The sequence below is a fragment of the Phyllostomus discolor genome, chromosome 3, assembly GCF_004126475.2.
Source record: "Phyllostomus discolor isolate MPI-MPIP mPhyDis1 chromosome 3, mPhyDis1.pri.v3, whole genome shotgun sequence".
NCBI classification, from domain to species: Eukaryota; Metazoa; Chordata; class Mammalia; order Chiroptera; family Phyllostomidae; genus Phyllostomus; species Phyllostomus discolor.
Genome location: NC_040905.2, coordinates 212,787,330 through 212,801,048, shown reverse-complemented (window position 1 = coordinate 212,801,048; position 13,719 = coordinate 212,787,330). Strand labels below are relative to the sequence as shown.

At 68.8% G+C, this 13,719-nt stretch overlaps 1 protein-coding gene across 2 annotated transcripts; it reads left to right on the top strand.

The window, feature by feature from the left end:
* Nucleotides 1–1,874: 1,874 nt before the first annotated feature.
* Nucleotides 1,875–10,695, top strand: LHX3 (LIM homeobox 3). Of its 2 annotated transcripts, none has more exons than XM_028528605.2 (6): nucleotides 1,875–2,056; nucleotides 6,134–6,305; nucleotides 6,859–7,061; nucleotides 7,761–7,912; nucleotides 7,995–8,166; nucleotides 9,380–10,695. In XM_028528605.2, exons 1-6 carry the CDS (start codon nucleotides 1,975–1,977, stop codon nucleotides 9,796–9,798), a joined length of 1,200 nt encoding a protein of 399 aa, XP_028384406.1. In that variant the 5' UTR covers nucleotides 1,875–1,974; the 3' UTR covers nucleotides 9,799–10,695. The 2 variants fall into 2 exon arrangements, with proteins under 2 accessions (XP_028384406.1, XP_028384399.1); XM_028528598.2 differs by lacking the exon at nucleotides 1,875–2,056 and adding an exon at nucleotides 3,686–3,926.
* The last annotated feature ends 3,024 nt before the right edge of the window (nucleotides 10,696–13,719 follow it).

The window sequence follows — 13,719 nt, the reverse complement described above, 5'->3', positions numbered from 1 at the left end:
GGGTGCCCCGGTCGTCGAGGACCCCGTGGTGGTCCTTTTCCGCCTGAAGCCCCGCAGGGCTCCGTGAGTCGGAGGGACATGCTTAGAGCCGTTCATTCAGCTGCCCTTGGTTCATGGCCAATGTCCTCCTCTTCCCAAAGCCAGTTTTTGCAGGCTGGGCGCCCCGTCCCAGGTCACAGCCTGTCGGACAGGCGGCGTCAGCTTGTAAACACCATGTGAGGGTCGTCGTAGTGCCGCGGGCAGGGGTCACCGCTCTGAGGGACACGCTCACGACCTGCGGGGCGCTGGGTTTTCAGCAGTCGGTCCCTGGGGAGCCGTGCGCCTCACGTGTGGGCGTGAGCGGTCCCACACACGGTGTGTGGCCCGCCCGGCGCGGGGTGCTGCCTCTGGGCGAGGCTGACGGTTTATTTTCTAAAGCTGTAAATACTGAGACAAGGAATATAATGATGGTTCGGTAACTTAAACGTATTTATTTTTAATGGGAGAACTTTGATTAAAAAGAAGCCAATTGATGTGGGAATGTCAGTGGAATTTCTTACCTGCAAGGGAAGTGGACGTTTTGTATTTAAGTAAACTGTACTGTGCACATTTTGAAATAAAGAAACCCGACCTTTGCAGCAGCTGTGGTTGGTTTGCGACGTGAGCCGGCGGAGACCGTGAGGGTGGCGAGTCCCCCACACCCGCATCCGGCTGAGCCAGAGGCTTCCGGAAGACAGCCCCGGGGTCCGGTGGGGAGTGGGAGGGGTGAAGGCAGTCACCGGGGGTCTTGGGGCCGGGCACCGCAGGCTTTGTCTCCCAGCAGTGGCCGCCGAGGGTGGGGACGGGTGCACGGGGCTGCACCAGCGGCACCCCTGCTCCAGGGAGCCCCTCGGGACCCAGGGCCCTAGCTGCTGGCCACTCAGCCTGGACATCAGCTTTTACTGGACATGGCCTTCCTAGGCACCCCCCCTCCTCGGAGCCCAAATGCCCCAACCTCTTGGGGTGGAGGACCCGGGGCTCAGCCCTGGACCCCTGTTTGCTGCCTCAGATTCCGAACTATTCAGCTTCTCTCGCCCGCCTCCCCGATTGGTTCTGCGGGGGGGAGGGAGGTCTCAGCAGCCCCGTGTGTGGCTGTCCCTTCTGTGGACCCCTGTCCCCAGCTGACTGTGGAGGGGGGTGGGTAAGCCCCTCCCTGCTCTGCCCATGCCCCTCCCCCGGAGGCAGCCGGCAGGGATGCTGGCCACCAGCGAGGATCCAAATGGTGCTGGTGTGGGCATGGGCTCACCCTCAGTGGCCCTTGTTCAGGCCCAGGGTGCACAGAGCTGTCTGCCCGAGTCCTGGGTAGTTTCTGTTTGGGGGCACCCCGGGGGGCCCTTCCTCCGCCCCACCCCCCACCCCCGTGCCCTGGGGGAGTGGAGGTGGGACAGTGGCCTGACGTACAGGCGACGTTGAGAGTTCAGGAGGCGGTAAATGCAGAACGTTCCTCAGGCCAGTGGCAACAGTCGGCCACCTCTGAGCCACACCCGCAGCCAGGGCCCGGCGGGGGCCTGGGCTGGAGGCGGAGGGAGCTGGAGGGGCTGCCACCGCCGGCGGCCTGGTAGCTGCCTTCCAGAAGGCTGTGCGGGAGCAGCCGGGTGGAGCACCCGCTTGCAGCGAATCCCTTGCCTGGTGGCGGGGGAGGCGGGCCGAGAAACAGGGGACCTGGGGGGGGTGGGCGGGGGAAGGTGGGGGAAGGCGGAGAGGCGGGGCAGGGCACGGCGGGCGGCGGGGTGGTGGGGGGCAGGAGGAGAGAGGGGGGAGCTAGAGGGAGAGGAGTCGGGCAGCCGCGCGAGGGCCTCCTTCAGCACCTCGGACAGCGCCCGGCTCCCGGGCTGGCCCGCGGGGAGAACCGTGGGCGGCTCAGAAGTGGACGCCCGCCTCGGGCTGCCCCACACCCGCAGGGGGATCGCGCAGGAGGAGGGCGGGTCGGGGCCCTGCCCCGGCCAGGTGGCAGCGATGCTACTGGAGACGGAGCAGGACCTAGACAGGCCCGGTGCCCCCTCGGCCGCGGCTGTCTGCAGCTTCAGCGGGACTCGGGGTAAGAGCCCCGGCCTCCAGCCCGAGCAGGAAGGCCCCGAGGGGAGAGACCGCGGAGGCAGGCGGAGGGATGCCTGGGATTAAGGGGCACAGCCGGAGAGCAGAGAGGGAAGGAACGTCTCAGAGACCAGACCTCGGAAGGCCAGGGGGGACGGGGCACGGGTGAGGGAGGCCAGGGGTGGCGGGCCCGGAACTTCCAGCCACGGTCCCTGAGTGGTTTGGGGACCCAGACCCAGCGCCCCAGAACAGCAGGGGCCTCTCAGGCACTGCTGGACCGAGGGGTGGTACGGATCGGAGGTGTCAAGTTCCCCCAGAGACCCACAGCCCTTGGCTCCCACAGAGCCCAGCCTGGACCGCCCTCCCCAAAGGCCATTCGCTGGCCATGGGCGTTCGGGGAGTCACGGAGGCACTGTTGGTGGGCCAGCCAGACCCGGAGCTCCGGCGCCTGGGGCCGCCACCCCACCCCGAGCCTTCCCCAGTCCACACGCCGCCCCTCCTGGGCAGGCCTCCCTCTGCAGCAGCCGGCACACAGCAGCCGGCACCCGCTGGGCTCCAGGGCTCCGTCGCCCAAGTCCCGTCCCCTGGGTGCCGGGCACCCTGTGAGGTGACGGGGAAATGAAGGGCTGTGGGGTGGCCGCAGGGGCCTCTGGTCAACACCGAGAAGCCCCAGACCTGGCGCCTGGAGGCCAGGAGAAGTGGGGGGAAGACCCCCAGGTGGAGGGGCGGGGAGGAGGGCTTCGACCTCTCACCCCCTTGCCCTTCCTGGGACCCCGCCCTCTCCAAGCCCCACACTGCGAGGGGCCGCACCGCTGTGTCCTGACCGCGGTGGCTGCAGGTGGCTGGCGCCGGCCTGTGAGCCAGAAAAGCTACTGGGAGGGGGGCTGAGGGGGGCCGGCTCTCCATCCATGGCGGACAGGTGAGCTCCCGCAGGCCCACCTGTTCGGACTGGGGCGGAATGCTGGAAAGCCAGGTGCAGGAGCTGCCTTCTCTGCAGACCCGGGGCTGAGGGTGGAGGGAAGTGAGGACGAGTCCCGGGTTTCCCCCGCTGGTGCCTTGGCCGTCGGTCCAGGTGGAGGACCCCGCCCTGCCCCCCGGCGCCCACTCGGCCAGCAGGTCCAGCAGGGAGGCCCAAACGCGGCTCAGAGCCAGGAGATCTGTCTGAGGTCAGCTCTGGCTCCTCCAGCCCTCGGGCGCCACACTCACCCTCTCTGGGTCTCGGTGGCGTTCGTGCGGACCAGGCGTCGTCACCAAGCCTTCCGGGTCCAGCTCTTGAGCCTGAGCCTCAGCGGCCATAGGACCCGGCTCCCTCCCTGACCCTCCTGCCCAGACCCCCAGCCTGCGCGCGCACCCGCGTCGGAGTTCAGGCCGCAGGCCGCAGCCCGCGCCCGCAGCGCAGGGGCTGGAAGCTGCGCGGCCCCGGGATAGAGCCCACGGGCAGCCCTGGCCCGGCTCCTCCTCTGACCTTCCCAGGCCTCCGGCCGGCACTCGGGGTGGCGTCTGGGCACAACGGGTCCCCGCGCAAAGGCGCTCAGAGTCCGCGGACGCCGGGGACGGCGAGGCTCAGCGACCCCCAGCCCCGCCCCGCGCCGCGGCCCCGCCCCCGGCCGCTCCGCCCTCCGCGCGGGCAGAGGCTCCGGGCCCCCGGGCGGCCCACGGGCGCAGCGCCCAGCAGCGCTGGGAGTCGCTCGGACGCCGACGGGGACCGCTGAGGCCATAGGCTCGCTGGGCCCCGAAAAAGTTCGGGGCCGGATTTCGGTAGCGCCGGTCGGCGGGACCCATGGAGGCTCGCGGGGAGCTGGGCCCGGGCCGGGAGCCGGCGAGCGGCGACCTACTGCTGGCGCTGCTGGCGCGGAGGGAGGACTTGCGCCGAGGTGGGTGCTCCGCGGAGCGGCCGCGCCGGACACGGTGGAGACCCGGAGGGCTCTGCTCCTTTCCGGGCCTGAGCACAGGACCTACGGGACCGGGGCGGGAACGTTTTCGGGGCCCCAGCTCGTCCGCGCCTAGGCGCTCGGGCAGCAAGTTTGCGTCGGGGCCTCTGGAGCTGCGCTGTGGAGTGCGCGGTCATGGCGTGGCGCGGTTCCCGCCGGGAGCCCTCCGACTCCGGGACGGGCTGCGGAAAACCTCTGCCTGGTCGGGAGAAGAGCGCACGCAGCGCTCATGGGGCCCAGTGACCACGGGGAAGGAGGATCCCCAGGAGGATAGCCCCCATCTAGCCCCTCCGCGCTGTCCTGGGAAGAGAGTCCCGTGCGGGGGCCAGGGTGGAGCTGGCCCGCATTTGTGGATCGCCTCTAGTTGGGGTCTCGGCACCTGCACCCCACGCACCTGCCGTGGGCCCGCCCTGGGCTGGTCCTCTGGACCCTTCCTTCCACAGCCAAGACCCCAACTTCCCAGTGGCACCAGCCTCGCCCCCAGAGCTTTGGCTCCCGGAGATTTGGGACCATTCTCAAAGGACTTCTGGGCTGGCGGAGCCCGCGGGGTGGAGCCGGAGGCAGCCTGGTGCCGCCGAGGGGACCCGCGGGACAGGGCAGGTGGGAAAGGAGTCACGACCCGGCTGTGGGGTCTCATCCTTCCCTACTTATTTATTTATTTATTTTCCGACGGTTCCTGGGAGGGGTTGGCCGCAGGGGCTGTGAGGAAGGGGTGGGAGGGCGGTGGGTGGGGGGAGGGAGGGAAGGCGGGATTGCAGGCGCCAGCTCAGGAGAGCCGGCCTGCAGCGGGCCGGAGGGTCCGCGGCTCTGCGGGGCCCCCGCCAGCGCCGAGGGTGGGAGCTCCGCCGCGGCTGGAGTCGCCATGCAGCGTAAGACCCGGGTCGCCAGGGTTCTGCGGGGAGCTCGAGCGAGCGAGGGGTGCGGCGGGGGTGGCTTTTGCCCGACGCGGGTTGCGAGGACAGCGCGGCCAGCGCGGCCGGGCGCTGTCCGGGCCGCGGTGCTGAATCGCGCTGCGAGGGCCTGGCCAGCCACGAGCGCTACGCGAGGCGCCCTCGCCGCTCTGCCATCGCCCCCCACAATGAGGGCGGGGGGCGCCCAGCAGACCCCCGGGCTCTGTTCCTGGGGCCGGAGTTTTGCCCGACGCGGGACCGCGTCCCTTGCGGGGCTCCCGCTGCTGCCGGAGAGAGGTCGGTCGGTTCTCCGGCCCCAGTGAGGCCCCGCTCCCGTCCTCCCACCTGCTGCCCACCGGCCAGCAGCCAGAGGGGCCTGGGGGGGGGCAGCCGCCAGGTGAGCATGGCAAGGTGGGTGCAACGTTCGTGCAAGTTCCAGCTGCTGTGCGTGGCGCTCTTCTCTCTGGGAGATCTGTCTGAATTAACGGGGAGTCCTCACCCCATGAGCACCCTGAAAAGCCCCCCACGGACGCCCAGCGCTCCCGCAGGCCACCCCTGAGTCTCGCCAGCCGGGTTCCCCAGAGGCCTGCAGAGGAGCCGCTGGCCGGCCGTTGGAGTGATGTGGCTGAGCGCTCGGCACCCATGCTTGAGCCTGAGGACAGTGGGCCCGTCTGTCCAGCCCCCTCACACGGCCCCTGTGGCTGCCGGAGATGGGGAGGGTGTCGGTTTTTGCCTTGCCGGGACTCAGACGGGGCGGTGGGGCTGGACGGCACAAGGAGTCTCTTTCTCACCACCGGGAAGCTCAATTGTGCAAAGCAGTGAGGGTGACTGGGGGCTGGGGGCCCCACGACACACACGCGCACCCGGCCTGCAGGTGCTGGTGACCACCCACCCATCTTCCCACCCCACGCGCAGAGAGCTCCGGGGTGCAGTTTGCATCGGAGCTCAGCGTGCACCTTTCCTTCGCACGGGAACCCCGGGGAAAGGAGCCGCATGTGTCCCATGGGCTGGCCCGGGCGCCTTCCCGCTCACGGGCGCACTTCTAAACCCACTTCCGTTCCGCCGAGTTTCCGCAGCTGGCTGGCCGCGGGCTCCGGCGCCGTCACTCCCTGCGCTGGGGGAGCCCGGCGGAAGGGGCTGTGCACAGGGCCAGGGGTCTCCCTGCGTCCCCCGGGGCCGGGGTGGGAAGGGGACGGGCACTTCCCGCTCTGGGCGGTCGGTGCCCCTGACGGCGGCGGTGCCCCCCGCCCTGCCCCGCAGAGATCCCGCTGTGCGCCGGCTGCGACCAGCACATCCTGGACCGCTTCATCCTCAAGGCGCTGGACCGGCACTGGCACAGCAAGTGCCTCAAGTGCAGCGACTGCCACACGCCGCTGGCCGAGCGCTGCTTCAGCCGCGGGGAGAGCGTGTACTGCAAGGAGGACTTCTTCAAGTGAGCCGGGTGGCTGCGGGGGCGGGCGGGGGGGCGGCGCCGTCGCCCGGGGCCCCGACTCCCCGAGTCAGCCAAGCCGGGAGCCCCGGGAGACTGGTCACCCAGGCAGGGCACCCCGGGGCCTCTCCGTGAGTGGCTGGACATGGCTCGCACATGAGCACGTTATTTCCTTACACACTTAATTTTGTGAAAAGTGGAAGTCGCTTAAAAAGATAGCCCCGTGTCTGCAGAACTCTGCTGGGCTTACTCCCCCTTAGTTTTGGCCTTGTTTTTGCCCTTCGTGCTCCTGGGAGTGGGGGCGCTTTCCCGGTGGGGATTCACCTTCCTGGCGCCGCTGAGGGCTCTGTGCTCCTCAGGACCCCGCGGTCGCCTCTCGGTACTCCGTGCGCTTAGCCTGGGCCGCCGCAGGGCGGGTGACCTCGGGCAGAAACCGCGAGTCTCCCTCGCTCTCTCCCGGAACAGGCCTGCGCGGCGCGCGCTGGAAGCTCCCGCTCCCGCTCGGGGCGAAGGAGCCGCCGGCGCCGCGCTGAGCCGCGCCTTGTGCGTCCCGCAGGCGCTTCGGGACCAAGTGCGCCGCGTGCCAGCTGGGCATCCCGCCCACCCAGGTGGTGCGCCGCGCCCAGGACTTCGTGTACCACCTGCACTGCTTCGCCTGCGTCGTGTGCAAGCGGCAGCTGGCCACGGGCGACGAGTTCTACCTCATGGAGGACAGCCGGCTGGTGTGCAAGGCGGACTACGAGACGGCCAAGCAGCGAGGTCAGCCGGAGGGGGCGACAGTCACGGGGCAGGTCTTGGCGCCCCTTCCTCGTCCGCCAAGGGGGGCGCTAAGGCCGGTCCAGATGGAGCGCGGAGGGATCCTTGCCGCCTGGGCCCTCCGCGAGGCGCTCACCATGGGGCGCGAATTTGAGCGCCTTCCCTCGGGTGGGGTGGCAAGGGCACTCCCACCCCCACGCTCGGAGCTGGAGCCCTGGTGGGAGCAACTCTCAGACCCGAGAGCTCTGGGGACCCGGGGTCTGGGGTCTCAGCGGCCGCCTCGCTCGGGAGCGGGAGCATAGAGGCTGATCTGAATTTGCGAATTATCAGCCCTCCTCTTAATTGTGTCCCTAAATCCTCGACTGTGAAAAGCCGGCCCTACCCAGGCGCTTAGAACAAAGGGGAGAGGGAAAGGGCACTTGCCCGTGGGCGGTCGAGGCCGGAGGCGCCTGCGGTCCGGGGCCGCGGGTTCCTCATCAAAGCCGCGGAGCAGCCCAGCGTCCAGACCAGACGCCTCCACCCCCGTTTTCTCCCTGGCTCCCAGCGCGCGCGCGACCCGCGAGGCCCCACTGTCCCCCCAGGGGGGGCGGTCGGTCTCTGGGGGGTACGCACGAGGGGCCCCGACGTCGCGCACCCGGAGGGGGCCGGAGCGCTGGGCGGCGGGAGCGGCAGGCCCAGCCTCACGGCTCCCCCGCGGTGCAGAGGCTGAGGCCACGGCCAAGCGGCCGCGCACGACCATCACGGCCAAGCAGCTGGAGACGCTCAAGAGCGCCTACAACACGTCGCCCAAGCCGGCGCGCCACGTGCGCGAGCAGCTCTCGTCCGAGACCGGCCTGGACATGCGCGTCGTGCAGGTCAGCGCCCCGCGCCGCCGCGGCCACCCCGCGGGGCTCGGCCGCCCTGCCACCGCTCACCGGCACCTCCCCCCCCCCCCAGGTGTGGTTCCAGAACCGCCGGGCCAAGGAGAAGAGACTCAAGAAGGACGCGGGCCGGCAGCGCTGGGGCCAGTACTTCCGCAGCATGAAGCGCGCGCGCGGCGGCTCCAAGTCCGACAAGGACAGCGTCCAGGAGGAGGGGCAGGACAGCGACGCCGAGGTCTCCTTCACCGGTACGGGCGGGGCAGGCGCGGCCGCGGCCCGCGGCGCAGGGGGAGCTCCCGCGTCGCGGAGAGCCGCCGCCCGGGGTCCCGAAGGGCGCTCGGTTTGCTGGTCGCAGGGAGCGGAGGGATCTGAATTTCCTAGTCAGTGGCCCCTTCGGCCTTATTTAAAATTAAAAAAAAATTTTTAATATTCTTTTTTTAAGAATTTTAAAAAATATTTTATTTATTTTTAGAGAGGGAATGGAGGGAGAAAGAGAAAGACAGAGAAACATCAATGTGCGGTTGCTGGGGGCTGTGGCCTGCAACCCAGGCATGTACCCTGACTGGGAATCGAACCTGTGATGCTTTGGTTCACAGCCCGTGCTCAATCCACTGAGCTACGCCAGCCAGGGCTCAAGTTTTTTTTTAAAAGATTTTATTTATTTATTTTAAAAGAGAAGGTAAGGGAGAAAGAGGGAGAGAAACGTAAGTGTGTGGCTGCCTCTGGAGTGCCCATCCTGGGGACCCGGCCCAGCCACCTGCCCTGACTGGGAATTGAACCGGTGACCCTTTCGGCACTCAATCCCCTGAGCCACACCAGCCAGGGCCTTACTTTAAAATTTTATTTGTAGACCCTTGTCCCCCATCCCAGAGCCCTGTGGGTTGCTCCGCCCCTGGAGGGGGCCAGAAACCCTGTGACCCCACCCTTCCGCAGGCTTGCCTGTGGGGGAGGGCCCAGCCCCCCTCTCTGGCTCCCCGCCCTTGCAATGATCTTTAGGAATGTGGGCGGCCCACTCTGGGGTAAAGGACTAAAGCTTCTGGCCGCTTGCTGCTGGGGGCTCTACCCTTCCCTGTGGGGCCCGGAGGTCTCCTTCTCCTGCACCAGGGCCCCACCTCGCCCCTCGTTGTCTGTCCAGGGATTCTCTCTTTGGCTGCCTCGTGACCTCAGGGGCCTCAGTCAGCCTCTCTGGGCCTCCAGCCACTGGTCTGCAACAGGGGGGTGGGGGGTGTCTGTGCCGCACCCCCAAGGCAGCTTTGGGGCTTGTCCTGGAGCCCCGGGTCCGCTAGACTGTCCCTGGCACTATCCCACGGTGGGGGGGAGGGGGCGTCCCCCCGCCTGAGACACTGGGTGGGACTGAGCTGAAGGAACGCTGGGGTGGAGGTCACCCTGCAGGAGGGGCCCCGACGGCAGCCCGAGGTGGGGGAGGCAGGCACTGACCGGCACTCTCCGCTTCCGTTGCAGAAGAGCCCCCCATGGCGGAAATGGGCCCTGCCAACGGTCTCTACGGCAGCCTGGGGGAGCCCACCCCGGCCTTGGGCCGGCCCTCGGGGGCCCCGGGCAGCTTCCCGCTGGAGCACGGAGGCCTGGCGGGTCCGGAACCCTACCGAGAGCTCCGCCCCGGCAGCCCCTACGGCGTGCCCCCGTCCCCGGCGGCCCTGCAGGGCCTCCCCGGGCCCCAGCCCCTCCTTTCCAGCTTGGTGTACCCCGATGCCAGCCTGGGCCTTGTACCCGCGGGGGCCCCGGGCGGGCCTCCGCCCATGAGGGTGCTGACAGGGAACGGCCCCAGCTCCGACCTGTCCACCGGGAGCAGCGGGGGCTACCCCGACTTCCCCGCCAGCCCCGCCTCCTGGCTGGACGAGGTGGACCACGCCCAGTTCTGACCTAGGCGCCGGCCCCGCTGAGCACCGGACTTGAAGGGTCTGGCCCCCGGAGCCGCCCCTGGCTGGGTGGCCTGGAGCTGCTCTCTCCCCTTCCCCGGAGCCTTGGACCTCCGGGAGGAGCAGGTGCCACAGCGGGGGACAAGATGATGTCCGGGGGGGGGGGGTTCTGTGCAGCTCCGGGCCGACAGGCTCACCCGGGAGCAGGGACAATCTCGCCCGCTCCCCCGGGGACGCAGGGCCGGCTGCCTGGAGGCCGCCCAGCAAGCCTTGTTTTGCAGGCGGATTCCTCTCCCACCCCGCCCCGCCCCGCCCAGGCCAGGCACTCCCTGGAGCCCCTTCCCCCCCGGCCCGGTCCAGCCCGGTGGGAAGAAGCTTTAGCCTCTAACATTGAAAAAAGACTGCAGGCCACACTTTCATTTCTCCGGTTCTGTCTGCCCGAGCTGCGCCGCGCTCCGGCCCCCACTCTGGGTCAGAGACGGGCCTCCCCTGTCCAGGCAGGAAGTGGCAGTGGGGCAGGGGGAGCGCACATTTGTGTCCTTTCTGCGCCCTCCGGGAGCCTCCCTGCCGCCAGCCCTGCCTTCCCCAGGAGCCTCCTCGCCCCTCCGCGCCGGGGCACGGGGCCCTGGTTGTTCTGGTTCTGGCTCGACTCCACCACCCTGTGGAGTCGACGGGATCCCCGCGGGCGCCCCGGTCTCGGGATCGGTCTTCGCAGCCCAGGCGCAGCTCCCTCCCCGCGCAGCCTGAGTTCCAGCCCCTCCCCCTCCAGGCCACGCCCAGCCCACCCATTTCCGTTGCCAAACAGCCCCCCGCCCCCACCCCCCCACCTCCGCCCCCCAGCTGCCTGTAACTGCCGCGGGCTGGACCACAGCCATGGGAGGCTGGGGGCGGGGCTCCTCGGAGCCCACCCTGCCCCCTCCTGCTGCCTGCCGAGGTCCCAGACACACCGGCTGGCGCGCCCGTGTCCCAGTCATTCCTTCGAACCTGTGTCCCCAGCTACCTGTTGGGTCTGTGAACGTCCTGTGTCTTTTATTTATTCTCTGACTATCAGCTTTTTCCAAGACTTTCAATAAATTTGTCAGTTGCTGTCGTTGGAAGGTCCGGGCCTTCAGTGAGGCTGGGGCGCGGGTGGGGGTGGCGCAGGCGGGTTGGGGGTGGGGGAGGGCCGAGCCGGTTCTTTCAAAGCTGGGCGGCCGCGTTGGAGAAGCTGCTGGCTCCTCGCCGGGGATGTCACCTGGTGTGAATTGGGGCCCCTTTGTCCCTGGATCTTGGCCAAACTTCCCAGCACTGTTAGGAGGTGTAGGAGAGCAGACTGGGCCACCCCTGGGGGGAGGGGCCGGGGCCTCCGCCGGTCCCCGGGAGAGGCAGGGGCGGGGGCGAGGGACAGCACAGCCCGCAGCCTGGAGCGGGCACCCTGGCGGGACGGAACGCCGGCGTGGCTGGTGGGGGCGGGTGCCTGCGCAGGCTCTTCGGGCGGGGTCTTTCCAACCTGGATGCCAGTCCCAGCCGTCTGCTCACTTTCTGGGTGCCCCTGGGCAGGTGAACCCTCTTTTGCCCTGTGGAGGCAGTGGTGACAGCCCTCTGGAAGGGGTCACGTAGGCATCCATGATGTGAGCCTCTCCAGGGGCCCCCGCCGGGCAGCTGGGCACTGGGGTGGGTGGGAGGCCAGGCCCCGGTCAAGGAGAAAGGGGCCCCACACCGAGAAGGAAGAGCAGGCGCTCCCCAGGGGTCCCCTTTGCCAGACGGCCGGGGGGGGGGCTTTGGTCAGGCTGCCCCCAGTCCCACGCACCCATAGGCCAACTGCTCCCCAGGACCTGGAGACATGGTACCTGGGTGGGGTGGGGACCACCACGGGCAGCCCCCTCATCCACAAGGCCCCTTGGCACCTGGGGCAGAGGCGTGGGTGCAGCCTGGAAGGGGGGTGGCTGGGAGGGGAACCTCAAGGAGATGTGGGGTACACTGGGGGCACTGTGAGCAACGGCGTGGAGGCCGGAGGCTGAGGTGTCTTGGGGGCTCTGGGGCGTGGGGCCCGAAGGCCAGGGACCTGGGCAGTGGCAAGTGGGGCGGGTCCTGAGGTGGTGGTGGCCTTGGGTGGTGGCCTTGTTCTCCTCCTGGGGGGACCGGAGCCCGAGGGAGGGAAAGCGGGGCAGCCTGGTGGGACTCCCGATGGGCCTGGGATGCAGGGGGTTCAGGCCGCCGAGGGCAGTTGGTGCCTGTTGGGCAGCCCCCGGGGGGATCATAAATCCTCGGCCTCGCCCCCCGGCCCCCCGGGACCTGCCTGGCAGCCCTGACAGGTTAATAAAGTGCTAAGTGTCCCCGAGGGGCCTCGGAGCGGCTCGCGGTTCCCGCCCCACCGGCAGCAGCTGCGGCGCGGCGGTGACCCCGAGTCGGCCTGGCCCCGGCCCGCCACCGAGCGCACGGGGCCTGGCAGATGGGGCCTCGAGGGACACACCCAGTCACTGCTCGCTGCTGCGCTTCCCAGCCTCGGTCTCCCCGGCTGAGCAACTCGGGGTCACGCAGACTCCACCCTGGGGTCCCGCCCAGCCTGGCAGACCTAGGCCCCCGAAAAGCCAGGCACTCAGGGAGAGTCCGAGTCCCCCGGCGCAGGGGCAGGTGCGGCAGACCTCGGGCGGAGAGGGGGAGAGGGCCTTGGGCCGAGGGGCCGGCTGCCTGCAGGCCCGGGGTCTCAGAGGGAAGGGAAGGGAAGGAGAAGGCCCACGCCCGTTGTTGCGGGTCCCCTTCTGGAGGGATCAGTGGAGACCACCCGTTTTCCACGATGAACCCCGTTAGCCCGACAGAGTGTCCCCCGAGAGAGCAGGGCTCTTAGTGCCCTCTGTCCCGTGGGACGAACCGCGGCCTGTGATTGGGGCCTGGTGGGAGGGGGCCGTCCCTGCGGAGCGGGGTCCGCTCAGGAGGGGACCCGTCTTATGGCGGGGCCCTGGGTTGCCCCGCGCCGCCGGGCTGCACGGGCAGCCGCCACCGGTGGCGGTGAGGGGGCTGAGCAGGGAAGGACGCTGCCGAGCCGGTGGGCGGGGGGCGGGGGGCTGTGCGGGGCGGACGCCACTGGCATTTTGCCCCTGTGTTCCCGCTCCTCCGGGCGGGAGGCCGGGGCGGGGGTGGGGGGCGGACGAGCCGCAGGCCCGCTGGGCTCCGGGTGGGGGCACCCTGGCGGGCTCGCCAGCCTCTTTCGGTGTGTCCGGGGCCTCGGGGCTCGTGAACTCTCCAGCCGGCGGTTGCATTGCTTCGGCGAGCGCCAGCACGGAACAGCACCAACGGCGCTTCGACGGCTCCCCTTCTAGTGGAAAAGGGCCTCTCGTCTCTTCTCTCAGCTTCGCTCACAAAGGACCCTCCCAAGCTGGAGACAGTGCGTCTCTCTCCCCGAGACCCGGGGACACTCCCCGCTGCCCCGCCTCACCTCCCTCCACCATCTGACACAGACCCGCCGCGTTCTCGTGCGTCTGGGGACTGTCCCCCCAGACCGGGACCGGAGGGGGTGGGGTCCAAACCCCCGGGACCCGCCTGGTTGAGGAGCAAGACCATAAATCACCGGGTTTCTGAGGAGTCAGCCCGGAAGCGACATCCCAGGGGCTGTGACGATCAATTCTTTAAGCCCATAATTGTTCAAATTACTCTGAGCAACATAAAACATTAATTTTAAGAAATTTAATAGAAAAAAAGCTCTTTAAATCCGCAACGAGATAAATAGCACCCGGCGGTGCGACCTTTTCCACACCTTGGTGACATTGAATAATCTGAAAGTTATTTACATTTTCATTCTTCGCAGGAGATGTTGACAAGCTTTTGGCGGTGGGCGAGGTGCGCGGGGTGGGAGCGCCCCCTCCCCCCTAATTAATGGGCACGCGGCGACTTCATAAGTGGAACCGCCATCCGTCTGCTCGCCCGACCGCGGGGACGGCCCCCCAC

What these genes read in the sequence shown, in the direction of transcription:
- LHX3 (XM_028528598.2), top strand. Translation starts at nt 3,833, where the DNA reads ATGGAGGCTCGCGGGGAGCTGGGCCCGGGCCGGGAGCCGGCGAGCGGC. An exon ending in TGCAAGGAGGACTTCTTCAA is followed by an intron (nt 6,306 to 6,858) that starts GTGAGCCGGGTG and finishes TGCGTCCCGCAG; the next exon opens with GCGCTTCGGGACCAAGTGCG. An exon ending in CGAGACGGCCAAGCAGCGAG is followed by an intron (nt 7,062 to 7,760) that starts GTCAGCCGGAGG and finishes CCCGCGGTGCAG; the next exon opens with AGGCTGAGGCCACGGCCAAG.